At 42.5% G+C, this 12310-nt stretch overlaps 2 protein-coding genes across 2 annotated transcripts in view; one reads left to right on the top strand and one right to left on the bottom strand.

Moving 5' to 3' along the window:
• Positions 1 to 322: 322 nt before the first annotated feature.
• LOC142959881 (endonuclease domain-containing 1 protein-like) lies at positions 323 to 5303 on the top strand. Its single transcript, XM_076101384.1, has 5 exons — positions 323 to 343; positions 538 to 612; positions 2594 to 2717; positions 3865 to 4205; positions 4412 to 5303. The coding sequence occupies exons 1-5, from the start codon at positions 323 to 325 to the stop codon at positions 5018 to 5020; spliced, it is 1170 nt and encodes a 389-aa protein (XP_075957499.1). The 3' UTR covers positions 5021 to 5303.
• Positions 5304 to 11236: 5933 nt separating this feature from the next.
• The window catches only part of nlgn2b (neuroligin 2b), a 28923-nt gene continuing 27849 nt past the window's right edge, over positions 11237 to 12310 (bottom strand). The window contains exon 8 of the mRNA XM_076101788.1: positions 11237 to 12182. Coding sequence (XP_075957903.1) covers positions 11237 to 12182 — 946 coding nt within the window. The remainder of the gene's footprint in view (positions 12183 to 12310) is intronic.

Genomic DNA, 12310 nt, shown 5'->3' with positions numbered 1-12310 from the left:
ACAGCAGACAGAGGCATGGAGGGGCTCTTTATTTCTCTCTCTGTATGTGTGCATGTGTGCGAGAGAGATCGAGTGAGAGTTGGAACATGGCCAGTAGCCTACAGTCCAGGAGACAGCCTATTTTAATTTTTTTCCACAGCTGTAAAATAATCTCCTGGAACTCTTTTTTGAAAAGAATCATCATCACTGCAAGTGGTTGACACTCTTTTTCTGCAAATCCCCGCAAAATATATTTAATGTCTTCTTAACTAAAGGAGGAAATGGTCATAGAATCGTAATGCACATTATATTACGGTAATCGTTTCTCGTATTCCCCTGGCTCATGGCGGAGCCGTGCAACCAGGTATGTTTCTGGATGAAGTGAAGCAGAGGGAAATGGTGAGGGGACGTGCGGCGAGTGTTGGCAGAGCTCAAATGTCAAGTGGCAGGATAACCGGGGGGGGGGGGAGGTGGAGCTTACGGCTCCGGGTTCAGGAGGGAGGGTCCTTAATTAATACTGATACACGGTGAAGAAACCACCGCTTGCTCCCTCTGCAGGGTGAAAAGCAGGCAGAGCTGTCGGTGCCTGAGTGCACGGTGAGAGGGAGAGACGGACGGAGCAGCCAGACGACTGTGAGAATGAAAATGGTGGAAGCAGCCCCGCTGACAGTTTTTTTTTTTTTTTTTTTTTTACCTCTCAAGTGCCTTAGCAACAGCGCCTGATGAGCCCAAATTCTATTGGTCAATGCGCAAGCTCATGTGGGTATTTGGACCAATCGGAGGAGTTTGGTGCAGAATTTAGAGGGGAAAGCTTCTTAGGCTGGAATGGCTGCTGCCCCCTAGTGGCTCAGTGAAGGTCTGTCTCAATAGTTCATAAAAGAAAAAGAAAAAAAAACACCTACTGATACAGTAATGATACAGCAACTGTTTTACAATGTCACCCATGACCTTCAGAAATAATTATAAATATCATGCTAATATGGGTTTGATTAAGAGTTACATTATTAAAAACTGTTTAATGTCACACCAATTGAACAGTAAATAACAAATGTGTTACGATGTTTTACCCATTTGTTTAATTGACAACTAAAATTCTGACAAAATACGGCTCTGACCAAATCCAATGGTAAGCTGAGTGATTTCTTCTGAATGAGAAGAAATCAAGGAGAAAAGAAGAGATTGGAAGGGAAAAGGAAAAACAGACGAGCTCAAAATTGGAAGATTCATCCGAGTTTTATGTTGAGCACCGAGAAACAGAAATTTGTCTCAGAATATCAAAATTGAAATACATTCATTTACATATCAGGAAAACTGTTGGAACACAATACTGTATAAAGTACAGCCTAACAACTGCCTGTCAATGGGGACTAAACATGTAAATGACAATGGTGGTGTTTGGCACACTTTTCAGACTTACAAATGCAGCCGTGTTGATGGCTTTTTAAAAAGTTTAAATTGATGTTTATATGCATAAATGCATTTGATTGTCGTGGAGCAGGAAAACAACAAACAAGCCTACACTGCCTCCAAGTGGGCAAAATGTATTATTGCAACGATGACGTTCTGTGTTCCATGAACGTGCAGAACACAAAGCAGACCTGCCAGGAACATTTAAATGTCCTGGAAAGTTGGGTTGAAGCTAAATAGGTTCAATTTTGTAAAAGTACTTATCACATTGAATTGTCACACTGTTTAAATTGTCATATTGCATTGATTATATATATATACATATATATATATTAATTACTGTGTGAGTCCCTGTACCAGAATGATTCAACAATAAAATGAGTTGTTAAATCTCTCAACAGCTCTGCGCATCCATACTTGTCTAACGGGCTTATTCCAGGTCAGCCTTTTAACTGACATGCATTATATTCGACTCCTACTGACCATCATTGCAAGCCTGTCTGAGACACAGAACTACAGAGGGATTCATTAGGATTTTGGATTATAATCACAGAGATTTACTTGTCATCCACCCCAAGAAACAAACAAATAAACAGACAGACCATTCGATGATTTTTGTCACATGTTTATAATCGCACCCCAAAGCACGCTGCCCCCATGACCCGCATGGGTAGTGACCGTTTTGAAGGAAACAAAAATCATGATCAGTAATTACATTTCCTTCCAAAGAACTGATAACATTTAACGCCACAGCAGTGAAACGCTCTCCCTCCTCTGCTGGAGACGAGGCGGCAGAGGGCAGCCGAGCTGGGTCGGCACTTGGTCTGAATTTCTCATTTTAATTGGTAAAAACGCTGACAGCTGAGAAATGTCTGTTCGCATAACTGCATCATCAGCCCCAGCTACATAAGTTATGATTGCCATAACTCAGGATTAGATCAGAGAGGCAAGCTGGTCCCTCGATGAATGACCACACTCAGTCACTCAAATTGACTTATTAGGGCAGTGAAGGATTGTTGCACCAGCTAATCTGACAAACACTTTTTCCATTTGCATGAAACCGGCTTGAGAAGAGGCCAGCAGCTTGAGCGCAGCAGCACCAGACACTCCAGCCATTGATATGCAGCACATTTTATTTGAATCTTCTTCCTTGTTATGACTTGAGCTACTTCAGTGTTGGCTATACTGCGCACTCTTTCCTCTATAGGGCAAGAAAAGCCCTGGTGGGGAGTCACTGATTGAGATGATGATCCTCCTCAGAGCCCGTAAAGTGATATGGGACACTGACAAGGACACGTGGTTGATGAGCGGATCAATCGGTGACCCTCCTGGTATCGGAAGACCACTAGGTCCATGTTGTTATCGAAGGATAAGTAAAGCATGCACGTGTCCCTTGCAATACTGGAGAGAGAAAACTGTGCACCCTCAGTCATCACGTCGTGGTCATAAATGTGTCTGATAAATAGCAAAGAAATAAAGAATTTGCATAATGTGTGCAAGCTGCAACTTTGGAAACAGGAAGAGAGTTTCAGATGGATTACTTGCTCTGTACACAATGAGCTGCCAGAATAAGTCAAGCACCCGTTTTGGCAGAACACTGAACCATTTGCTATGAAATGTTCGCTCTACTTCATGGCAGATCGAGTTTCTTCCATTGCCATGGAGTTCTGGGTTCTTTTCTTATTTCCTTTTCTTGCTTTTGAACTTGTACGCTCTTTGTCGCCGTGTCGCAGTTAAACTTTCGGGCTTTATCTCCATCATTTACGCTGAGTAGCATAGTAGCTCAAAAACACACTGGTCACTGTAGGCCTTTTGTTCATCACTGCGACAGATTAGACACTTTTGCATTTTACCACGTCGCTGATAGCACGTCCATGAATGACCCATTTGAATGTCCCGTCACCACCAAACTCTTTGAGAGTGAATTGCACTTGCAAGGCCAACATTTTTTTTTTTGCAATGGGAAGTTATTTTGGCTGGTAGTTTTGGAAATTATGCTTTGTGTCAAATCAGGCCTTCACAAGTTGTTCAGAACAGGTGTGCATGGTAAAGCTGTGACAGTTAACAGCGCTGTCTGCACCTCAGTCAATGATCCAGTATCTTGTTGCCTCAGCATTTGATTGCACCTGAATAAAATGTAATGGCTATCTCAAAGGTCAAAACATAACCTCATTAAGAACTCACAGGGACAATCCTGTCAATTAGTTTAAATGCCCAAAGAGACTTAATAACCTCAATAGATCCTTAAGTCTGGTACAGTAGCTTTACTTCAAAAAGAGCATTTAGAATAATATTCAAGAGAGCATACAGCTTTTTTTATTCAGTCGTATTTTAGAATCGTAGGTCAGAGCAATGACCTGCACATCCACGCCCACGCGTGGTAGGAGGCCTGTCTTTTGGTCACACTGTCTCTAACTGCTTTGCATATCTGATCTGCCATAATCATAACTGCAAACATTTTCTGTCATTTCTTTCCAGAAGCCCCAGTAGGTGAGACTGAGGAGACGTTTTTCACCACAAATATGTTAGCACCGTCAGCGTTTCTTCCTCTGCTGGCCTGTCTTTTGCCTCTGATGTTGGCGTCGGTCGTTCAAGATTTTAATCACATAGAGAGGTGCAAGGACTCCCTGTACATGGGGACACCGCCGCGGGGGTTCACCGACACCAAGCTGAGGAGGATCTGTCAACGGTATGCTGACAGGCCTCGCTTTGTGACCCTGTACGACCCCCAGAAGCGGATTCCGGTTTACTCGGCTTATACTTTCAAGAAAACAGAGGGAGACAGACGTGTGGACTACCCTTGGATGTTTGAGCCACAGGTCAGATGCTTTGTCTTTGAGTGATAGTTCGGGTTTGCTTTTAAAAATGCCAAAAAAGCTCATTCATTTTAACCATTTTTTAACCAGGTAGCTCACACTGGAGTATACTATATATATATTTTAAATACTCATTTGGCAAAGAGGCCTAATAGACAATACTGGCTTTGTATTGTATATCAAAGAAGTGTGTCTCTGTGTCTCCCCAGCTGGCAGAAGTCGATGGCAATGGGAACATGCAGGCCTTCCCCACTGGCTACCTGCACATGAAGTTTGAGGACAGCCAGGCAGTCCTGGATGACTACTCTGACGTGGTCCTGTATGAGAGAGGTCACCTGAACCCGGACCAGCACCAGTCCACCCCACACGACCGCGCCGCCACCTACACGCTGACCAACGTGGTGCCGGAGATGCGCGAGTTCAACATCGGGCCCTGGCGCGAGTACGAGGAGCGGATCCGCATCCGCCTCAACAACTTCTGCCGCGGCACGGCCTACATCGTGACCGGCGTGACCACCAGAGGCAACATGATCCGCAGAAACAACCAGGACCGCGTGGCCATCCCCGAAGACGTGTGGTCCGCGTACTGCTGCACGGAGTACGACCGCAACGCACCGCACGACGTGCGCATCCACTTCCCGTCCTACGGAGTCTTGGCCAAAAACGCCAAAGAGGGCAACAGCGTGCACGAGATGCCGGTCCAGGAACTCGAGATCTTCCTGAAGAGTAATTTGGATGTTGACCAGAACCTTCAGATATTCTACGACAACTGCATCTCTCCCTCACCCCTCCCTCTGTACCTCCAACACACTATCTGAAAGCCTGAAAGGGTCAGGCTACTTACCTTTAAGTCAATATGGATTTTTGTGCTAAAGAGCATTGAAAAAAAATCCGATAGGCTATTGTCATACCTTTCTGTTATGTTAATTTATCATTTTCTCTTGCAGCTCAGTTATTATTTTTGGGAAAAACAGAGTTGGTTTTGCTCTTTTTTGGGGTTTTCTTTCATTATCTCTCCTTTAAAAAAAAAAAAGAAGCTGTTTTGTTGGGAGAGGGATTATTATCTAATACTGACGTGTGGGAGGTGATGTAAATTGGCTCATTTAATAAACTTAATTTACAGGTCTGTATTGTGATTGTTATTTATCATTTACTATAAAAACAAGGTCAATGGAAAGCTTCCTTTCATCATACCCTTGAGCAAATGTGAGTTTGAATGTTGGGTCAGTTATGAAAATTGGATTTGACTTTTATGGCTATCTGGTTTTAGTGTCTTTAATCATTTATTTAATCTACTTGTGATAAAAGTCTTTTGGATATAATAAAAAATACATATGGTTGCATAAGTCGTTGCAGAGTTCTTTAGGTTTTAGACGACCGACATGATTTGAGAACCCTTACAAACTTCCCATTTGATCATTTCAATCAAAGACAGTGAGAATAATATTTGGGTATCCAATAAAAAATGTAAAATGTTGCCTCTATGGATGTCATATCATAAAGACCTTTCATAAAAACATTTTTGATTCAATGTGATGCTTATGATATCCTCTTTAAAAATGTTGAGAGTGATGTTTAAGCTCGCAATTCCAAAGAGGAAGATGCTTTCTGAGCTGCTAGAGGCTGGTTCATTTGGTTTAGAAGCAGTCATTTTCTGATGCAGCAGGCCTTTTTCCTGCACATTATAGTCGCACACTGCCATCTAGTGACGGAGAGAAAGTGTCTCCTGTTTGCAGGGACACCAACAGAGTATTACTGTGTAATATGCAAAGGCGACATGCCACAAAAGAAAAACGCTATGACATTACCATAAATATCAGTCATCTAAACAATTCTGCAATCTATGATGAATCTGCTGAAGTTATGACGGAGATGATTTTGATTAATACAGGGCACGTCAACCATAAGTTCTTAGGCAATGCAGGGTCTAATGATTCGCTTCTTATTGCAGCAATAACTCGAGGCAGATCATCGAAACCAAGAGAAAGTATACAATATACAAGATATGAAAAACTATGGGAAAGTAAAATAAAATGCTTGCATTGTATATGCAAGGTCAAAATGTGGCTTTTTCCCTTTTCTCCTGTAATTCTTGTACACAAATACATCCCAGAAATCTTTCCAAACTGTTCGCACCACAGGCAGGGTTTGCGTATTGAAATGATCTATCTGTATAATGCCACTGATGTCATCAGATGGACAGGAAGATCAATTGATTGGAGTAGAAACTGTGACCTTGGAGACGTAAAAAGTGGTGCAGTGTGGTCTAAAAGTGTTTATTCACGGGCGATAACACAGAGGTAAATGCATCTGTGGCCCTAAAAAGCATTCAACTATTTCCACATCAGAGGTTGAATGACTGGAAAGCCGCGCATTAGCACGCATGCTCCATCCAACAGCACCGGTGCATGAGTCTGCTTCAGTATATTTGCCACAATAGAGACTTTTGTGTTCAACAGCTGAATAAACACAGATTAGACGACAGTTCCCTTCATGAAACTGGTGCGGTTATTTTAGGCTTTGAAATTCAAATCCTCTGGATAACTTTAAGACCTCATGGAATGAAAGTCAGAACTCAGTTTGTGTGGATTTAGAAAATGAAATCACGGGTATGAGCTCATGAGGATACAGTAGCTGCAAAGTGAATGCAAGCTAATGCTGGCCTTACTCACACTACCACAGCAATACACACCGTGCTTCTCTCTCTGAGCAGCCGCGATGGGGTTTGTTCTTTTTAAAAATGAAAACCAAAAAGTCTCTACTCTTATTTCAGATAATAATCTATATTTTGAACATTGTCAACCAATCAAATTACTAAATGTGAGTCGCTCACAGTGACAAACCCAAGCAAGCAAGCAACCAACAGAGCTCTTAAACCACCTTCAAATGTACTGTATGATTCAAGGCTCTCCATTGTCAACTGTAATAGCAAATGCACAAGTTAGCAACTAGGCTAGCAGCTAGCTAGCAGGTGAAACAATTCAATACAGCAGCTAGCACAACTAATGACCAGGGGTTATTTTTCTCAGGAGTTGTCTGTTTCCACTTTAAAGTTGCCCGTATCTCCTTACAGTGTAAAACAAGCTAGTGGGGTTAGCTATAACAACACCAACTAGCGCTCTGGATTGTGTAGTAGTGGGTTTCTTCTGCCCCCACCTGGCTATAAAATGTATTGCAGCTTTAATATTGCACCTCTGACAATGTGACAAAAAAAAATAAAAATGATGGCAAAGCATTTGTTTAAGAATGTCTTTTAATGTTTTCCAGTTCAGATACACAACATACAGTGTGTAATAGCCTCTATTTGAAATAGAAATATTAACTTTAATTCTTTCAACTCTTTCCGGTCATTATGCTCCCTCGCAGTATCTTGAGCTTCAAGCAGGTTACTGAATCAGACTAAATGAAACAGACAAACAGGTGCAAGCCTTTTCTTTACCATTCCAGCATGAAATGTTGTAATAAGAAGATATTTAAATCCTTGAAATGCCTTTTTTATCATTTTTATATGTTTTTCCTTACCTTGAGCCAACATCAAAACTGTAGTGTAAACATGTAAACTTGGCGAGTGTGCTTCCATTATCTGTTGGCTGTCCAACCGCTTGTTTAAAAAAACAAACAGAATAAACAACAAATGTCTTCGTAATGCTGTTTTTGCAAGCGTGGGCAAATCAGACTCACATCAAACAGCTGGGTCAATAATCCCGTAAACAGAATGTACAGACAAAATTGCAAACTGTAGCAAAACAACCATCATGATTGGAGTCTGAAATAAGACCAAAAGAGTACAAAGCATTTCACAACCTCCCAATTACATGTTATACTCTATTGACAATGCTCAAGACAATGTGAGACACTATTAAATCCAACAGTATCACAAGTAAAATTCCTTGATTTGTGGTCTGTTTAGAGCACATTTTAAACATCCGCCCTATCTCGTTTTTCCTGCTTCATTTCTCTAAACAGCCCTATTTCCCTGTCCGTCATCTGATTCTCTGCAGCTGATCCAGGACTCATTTCACTCAAAAGCTGCCTTCATGATTGATGGGATAGTGCCAGGTTGAGTGTGTTACGCTTTAGACAGCCACATATGCAGCAAGAGCATTTTTATCACCACAACATCGAGGCCAACCTGAGCCGTAAGCATTCCTTTTTTCGTGTTTATGTTGACCCCAACAACGCTTTGTGATTTTTTTAGAAAATGATTCACTCGTATTCACAGATGTATTCACGTGCCGATGACCTATTGGAATTTGCCCTTGAGATCTAGGAAATAAAGGAGAATCAAACGTACAGCATGAGTGCTAAAATCATGTAAGTCCCCTAAACTTGCACCTGTTGTCACAAAGAAAAGATCCGGCCAATCACTCAAACCAAACGACAAACATAATATTTACAAATTCCAGTTTGTTCTCTTACACTTATAAAATGTACAGTTTTGTTTCACGTGTTGGTTTTTTGTTCTTTTGTCCTCGCAGCTCGCTCCAGTCCAGTGTGAGGGATGGCAGTCTGGCTCCAGAGTGTTGTTATCCTAAGCAGACAGGATACAGAACATAACAAGGAGGGAGGGGAACTGACCCCACTTGCCTTGCTCTTGTGATATATGGTGTATGAGTAACGTCATTAAAGATTTTTTTTTTTTGTAATCAGGTTTTTTGAATGCATCCTCTGTGCATTGACAGATCATACCGCAGCCGACGAGCTATTTCCTCATCGCCATTGAATCACTGTCGCCATGTGTCCAGTGATGTCCTAATGTCACTGGGTTTGTTTTTTTTCCTTCAGAATTGTCCAGAGTGTGACCCCGTCCTTTGTGTTCAGTTGTGCGAAAAGATGTGAAAACGCGCGTACAAGGCTTTCTCACCTTTTGACCGTCATAAATATATATCTCATCCTTTCTCCCAGCCTTGCAGAAGGGAGAATCGTGAAACAACGAAAGAGCAGACGAAAAGATAAGTGTCAAGCAGTCTTTGAAGCATGTGGTCAATGTCAGTCACAGACAAAAACCTTATTTAGACTATTCATGTAAAGGAGTCGTTTCTTTTCTTTTTTTCTCCGTGAAATTAAAAGAGTGCTATCTTCAGGTGAGATTGAGAGTTGCAAAATATAAAGAGAAACAGAGCAAAAGAGGGAGGGAAGAAAACGGCTTTCATCAGTCTTTCTGGTAGTTCTGCGACACAGCCTCAGTGTTAGGAAATGAAAAAAATAAAGAGGGAATATTTACTCTCTTTGTTATAATCATAGTTTTACACAATATTCATCTCTTAATACTTTAATACTTTTTTGAAGTACCACAAAGTGCAGCTGATATTAAAATAGAAAATGAAAATGTTTTTCAAAATAAAATAAAAATCAATGAAGAACAAGGCAAATCATCAAAATGACAAACAAACTTCTCTGTCCACACTCTTTAGAAAAAAAGAAAAAAAACATCATGCAAATATCCTAGACAGCAAAGTAGTTAATAAAACTTTATATTCTTTTTTTTTTTTTTTCAAACAAGGATATATTGAATCTGATTTCCCTTTAAAGAAGAGACCAGCCACAGTGCAACATTGAGTGTAATTAAAAAAAAACAAAGAAGTGTGTGGATCCAAAAGAAAGATGAAGGGGTTGGCACTTTTTATGATGGTAATTCCTTTTGTAAGATATAGTCAGTATGGACCTCTCCAGGCGGTCCACTGGACGCCAGTAAAAGAGGAACTTTATCACAGTACTTGGCACCAAGAATGCTGGTAAAAACGAGATATCAGAATATCTTTTTTTTCATTCATATCCTTACAATTTATTAATAATACAACATTTACATTTGTGTTTTTGTATAAAAGACTCCAAAAGGAAAAAAGAGTCTAGAAGTGATTGCGAGAAAGAGGAGAGAAGTGCAGATGGAAATGGATTATGTCAATGGTTTAATAAAAAGAGCTACAAGGGCAGATGCAGAGAGAGAAAAAGTGCGAGGCAGCGAAAAAAGAGCGGAGCAGTTAAATGGGCTGAGATGGGGATACAGACAGAGAGGTAATGAGTGAGAAACAAATAAAGTAATGGACATGATTAGAGCCTGTGTGGCGGAGATGCAGCGAGTTCTAATGGGCAGCCTGGATTCCAGGTCGCATCCCACAGACTGAGTAGGATTCAGTTATTTCCTGTACCGCCCCAACAGTTGAAGCCCCAATCTGGAAACGTTTGAAAGCAGCGTTTGTGAGTCCACAGATTTTTAATAATGGCATTTAGGTCGCATCATAACTGAAAACAGGTGCATCAACTTGTAAACAGAAGAACTAAAGTTTTAAAATCGATAAAAAAACAAATTCATGCTTAAATGTCAAATAACTCATCCTTGTACTTCCAGTGCTGTCAATACATTTCACACTTCACTAAAGTCTCCAGAATCAGAACACAGAGACAGCTGTTGGGACATGGTGTTCAACACAGGGTGCCAAATTCCACTTCCAGATTGGGCCTTTAAAGCTGCAATTTGTAAGTTTCAAGAAATCACCGCTTTATGACAGACAGCTTGTCGGGGCATATGTTGCCTCGCTGCTTGCTTCTGTATCATTTTTTTTAACTAAATGAATGGAAGTGAATATATGTATTCTATGTCAAACATAGTTTTACACTGACACAACAACACATGCGCAAAACAACTGAGCTACACATAAGATGTGTGACAGATTGTGATCAGCTCGATACCTCTTTTAGAGACAGCTACAAGCTGAAAAGCTGCGTTTGGTGGCTCACCTAAGCACGAGATATTGAAAGAGCGTTAACGGGGGGCAAAGCAGTATGCACCTACGATGACAGGCTTTTGGCGAAGGGGCTTTTTTAATCAACTCCCCCTTGATTTATGATTACATTTTAGAGGTATTTCACTGCTTAAAATCTTACAAACTGCAGCTTTATTTGAGGGCTTAATGAGAAAAGACAAAGATATAGGAAAGAAGAACAGAGGGTGGTGAGAGTGGAGTTTGTTTGGAGCAGTTTGTGTGGTGCGTCTCTGTAAGCCCAGAGTGGGGTAGCAGAGGTTGTGCCTGGTCCTATACACGGGTGGTGGAGTGTTGGTGTGGCAGGGCATTGTTGCTGTGGCTGGGGACAGGTGTAGTGGAGGGGGCCGGGACAGGGGGATAAGTGTTGAAGGGGTGGAGGGGCTGCATGCTGCTGATGGTGCTGGGGATCATGGTGATGGTGTTGGCTGTCATCAGGGGCACATCCTCAGGCGCCCGTCGCAGGGCCAGCGTGTAGTCAGGTGGGCACGCGGGAGGCCGCAGGGGTTCCAGATCGCCCAGGATGCCGCGGGAAGGGAGGGGCGTGCCGTGCTCCAGCTCCACTCTTTGCTGCTTCATCTGCAGCGACATCAGCTCCTCCTCCTGACTCAGCGCCAGGTCGTTGTGCGGTGGGGCCCCGACGACTCCCATGCCGACGCCCATGCCCATGCCCATGCCCATCGTCGTGACACGTTGCGGGGACAGCCGGCGGTGGCGCCTCTGCATGAGTTCGTGGCGCTTATCCCGTTTGTAGTAAAGCGCGGCAAAGGCCAGCACGTTCAGGAAAAGAAGCGAGGCGCCCACAGCTACTGTCACACTCAGCTCGGTGGAGTAGTCCCTTGTCTCACCGGGGAAAGGAGAAGGGCGGGGCCTCTCTGAACCATAGGGCTCAGGATCAGGCGGATAGGTGGAGATTGCAGGGTGTCGCGTGGTGTAGGTGCCAGGGATGGGGGGGACCTTCCAGCGGTTGGGGCCTCCGGGCGGCAGTCGAGTTGTGATGGAGCTAATGATTTCCTTGTGGAGGCTGTGAAGATGTGGCACCAGCTCCAGCCAGAAGGCCACCTTGTTGGCCCGGTAGTTGTCTCTCACACGAGGCTTCAGGCCGATATGCAAGTACTGCTTGTCTTTGGAGCTGAACTTGGTCCAGATGACCTCTTCAAAGCGGTTGGGCTTGGTGTGGATGAACGTGGTGTCCTGAGGAACTGGCAGGTTAGGATCCCTGGAGGAGAGAAATAGCAGAATCAAAAAATATTATATGTTCAGAATTATTAACCACTACCAAGTTTTGTAACTTAGCGTTACCTGTGTTGCTAATACAGCAATTCAACATACCAAAACACAGAAAGA

This window comes from Anarhichas minor, unplaced genomic scaffold, assembly GCF_050575085.1.
Source record: "Anarhichas minor isolate MPS153535 unplaced genomic scaffold, ASM5057508v1 ptg000027l, whole genome shotgun sequence".
Classification (NCBI taxonomy): domain Eukaryota; kingdom Metazoa; phylum Chordata; class Actinopteri; order Perciformes; family Anarhichadidae; genus Anarhichas; species Anarhichas minor.
Note: the sequence above shows the minus strand (reverse complement) of the source record. Positions and strands in the feature narration are given on the sequence as shown.

What these genes read in the sequence shown, in the direction of transcription:
- LOC142959881 (XM_076101384.1), top strand. Translation starts at nt 323, where the DNA reads ATGGCGGAGCCGTGCAACCAG. An exon ending in TGGCGGAGCCGTGCAACCAG is followed by an intron (nt 344 to 537) that starts GTATGTTTCTGG and finishes CTCCCTCTGCAG; the next exon opens with GGTGAAAAGCAGGCAGAGCT. An exon ending in GACGGAGCAGCCAGACGACT is followed by an intron (nt 613 to 2,593) that starts GTGAGAATGAAA and finishes TTTCCTCTATAG; the next exon opens with GGCAAGAAAAGCCCTGGTGG.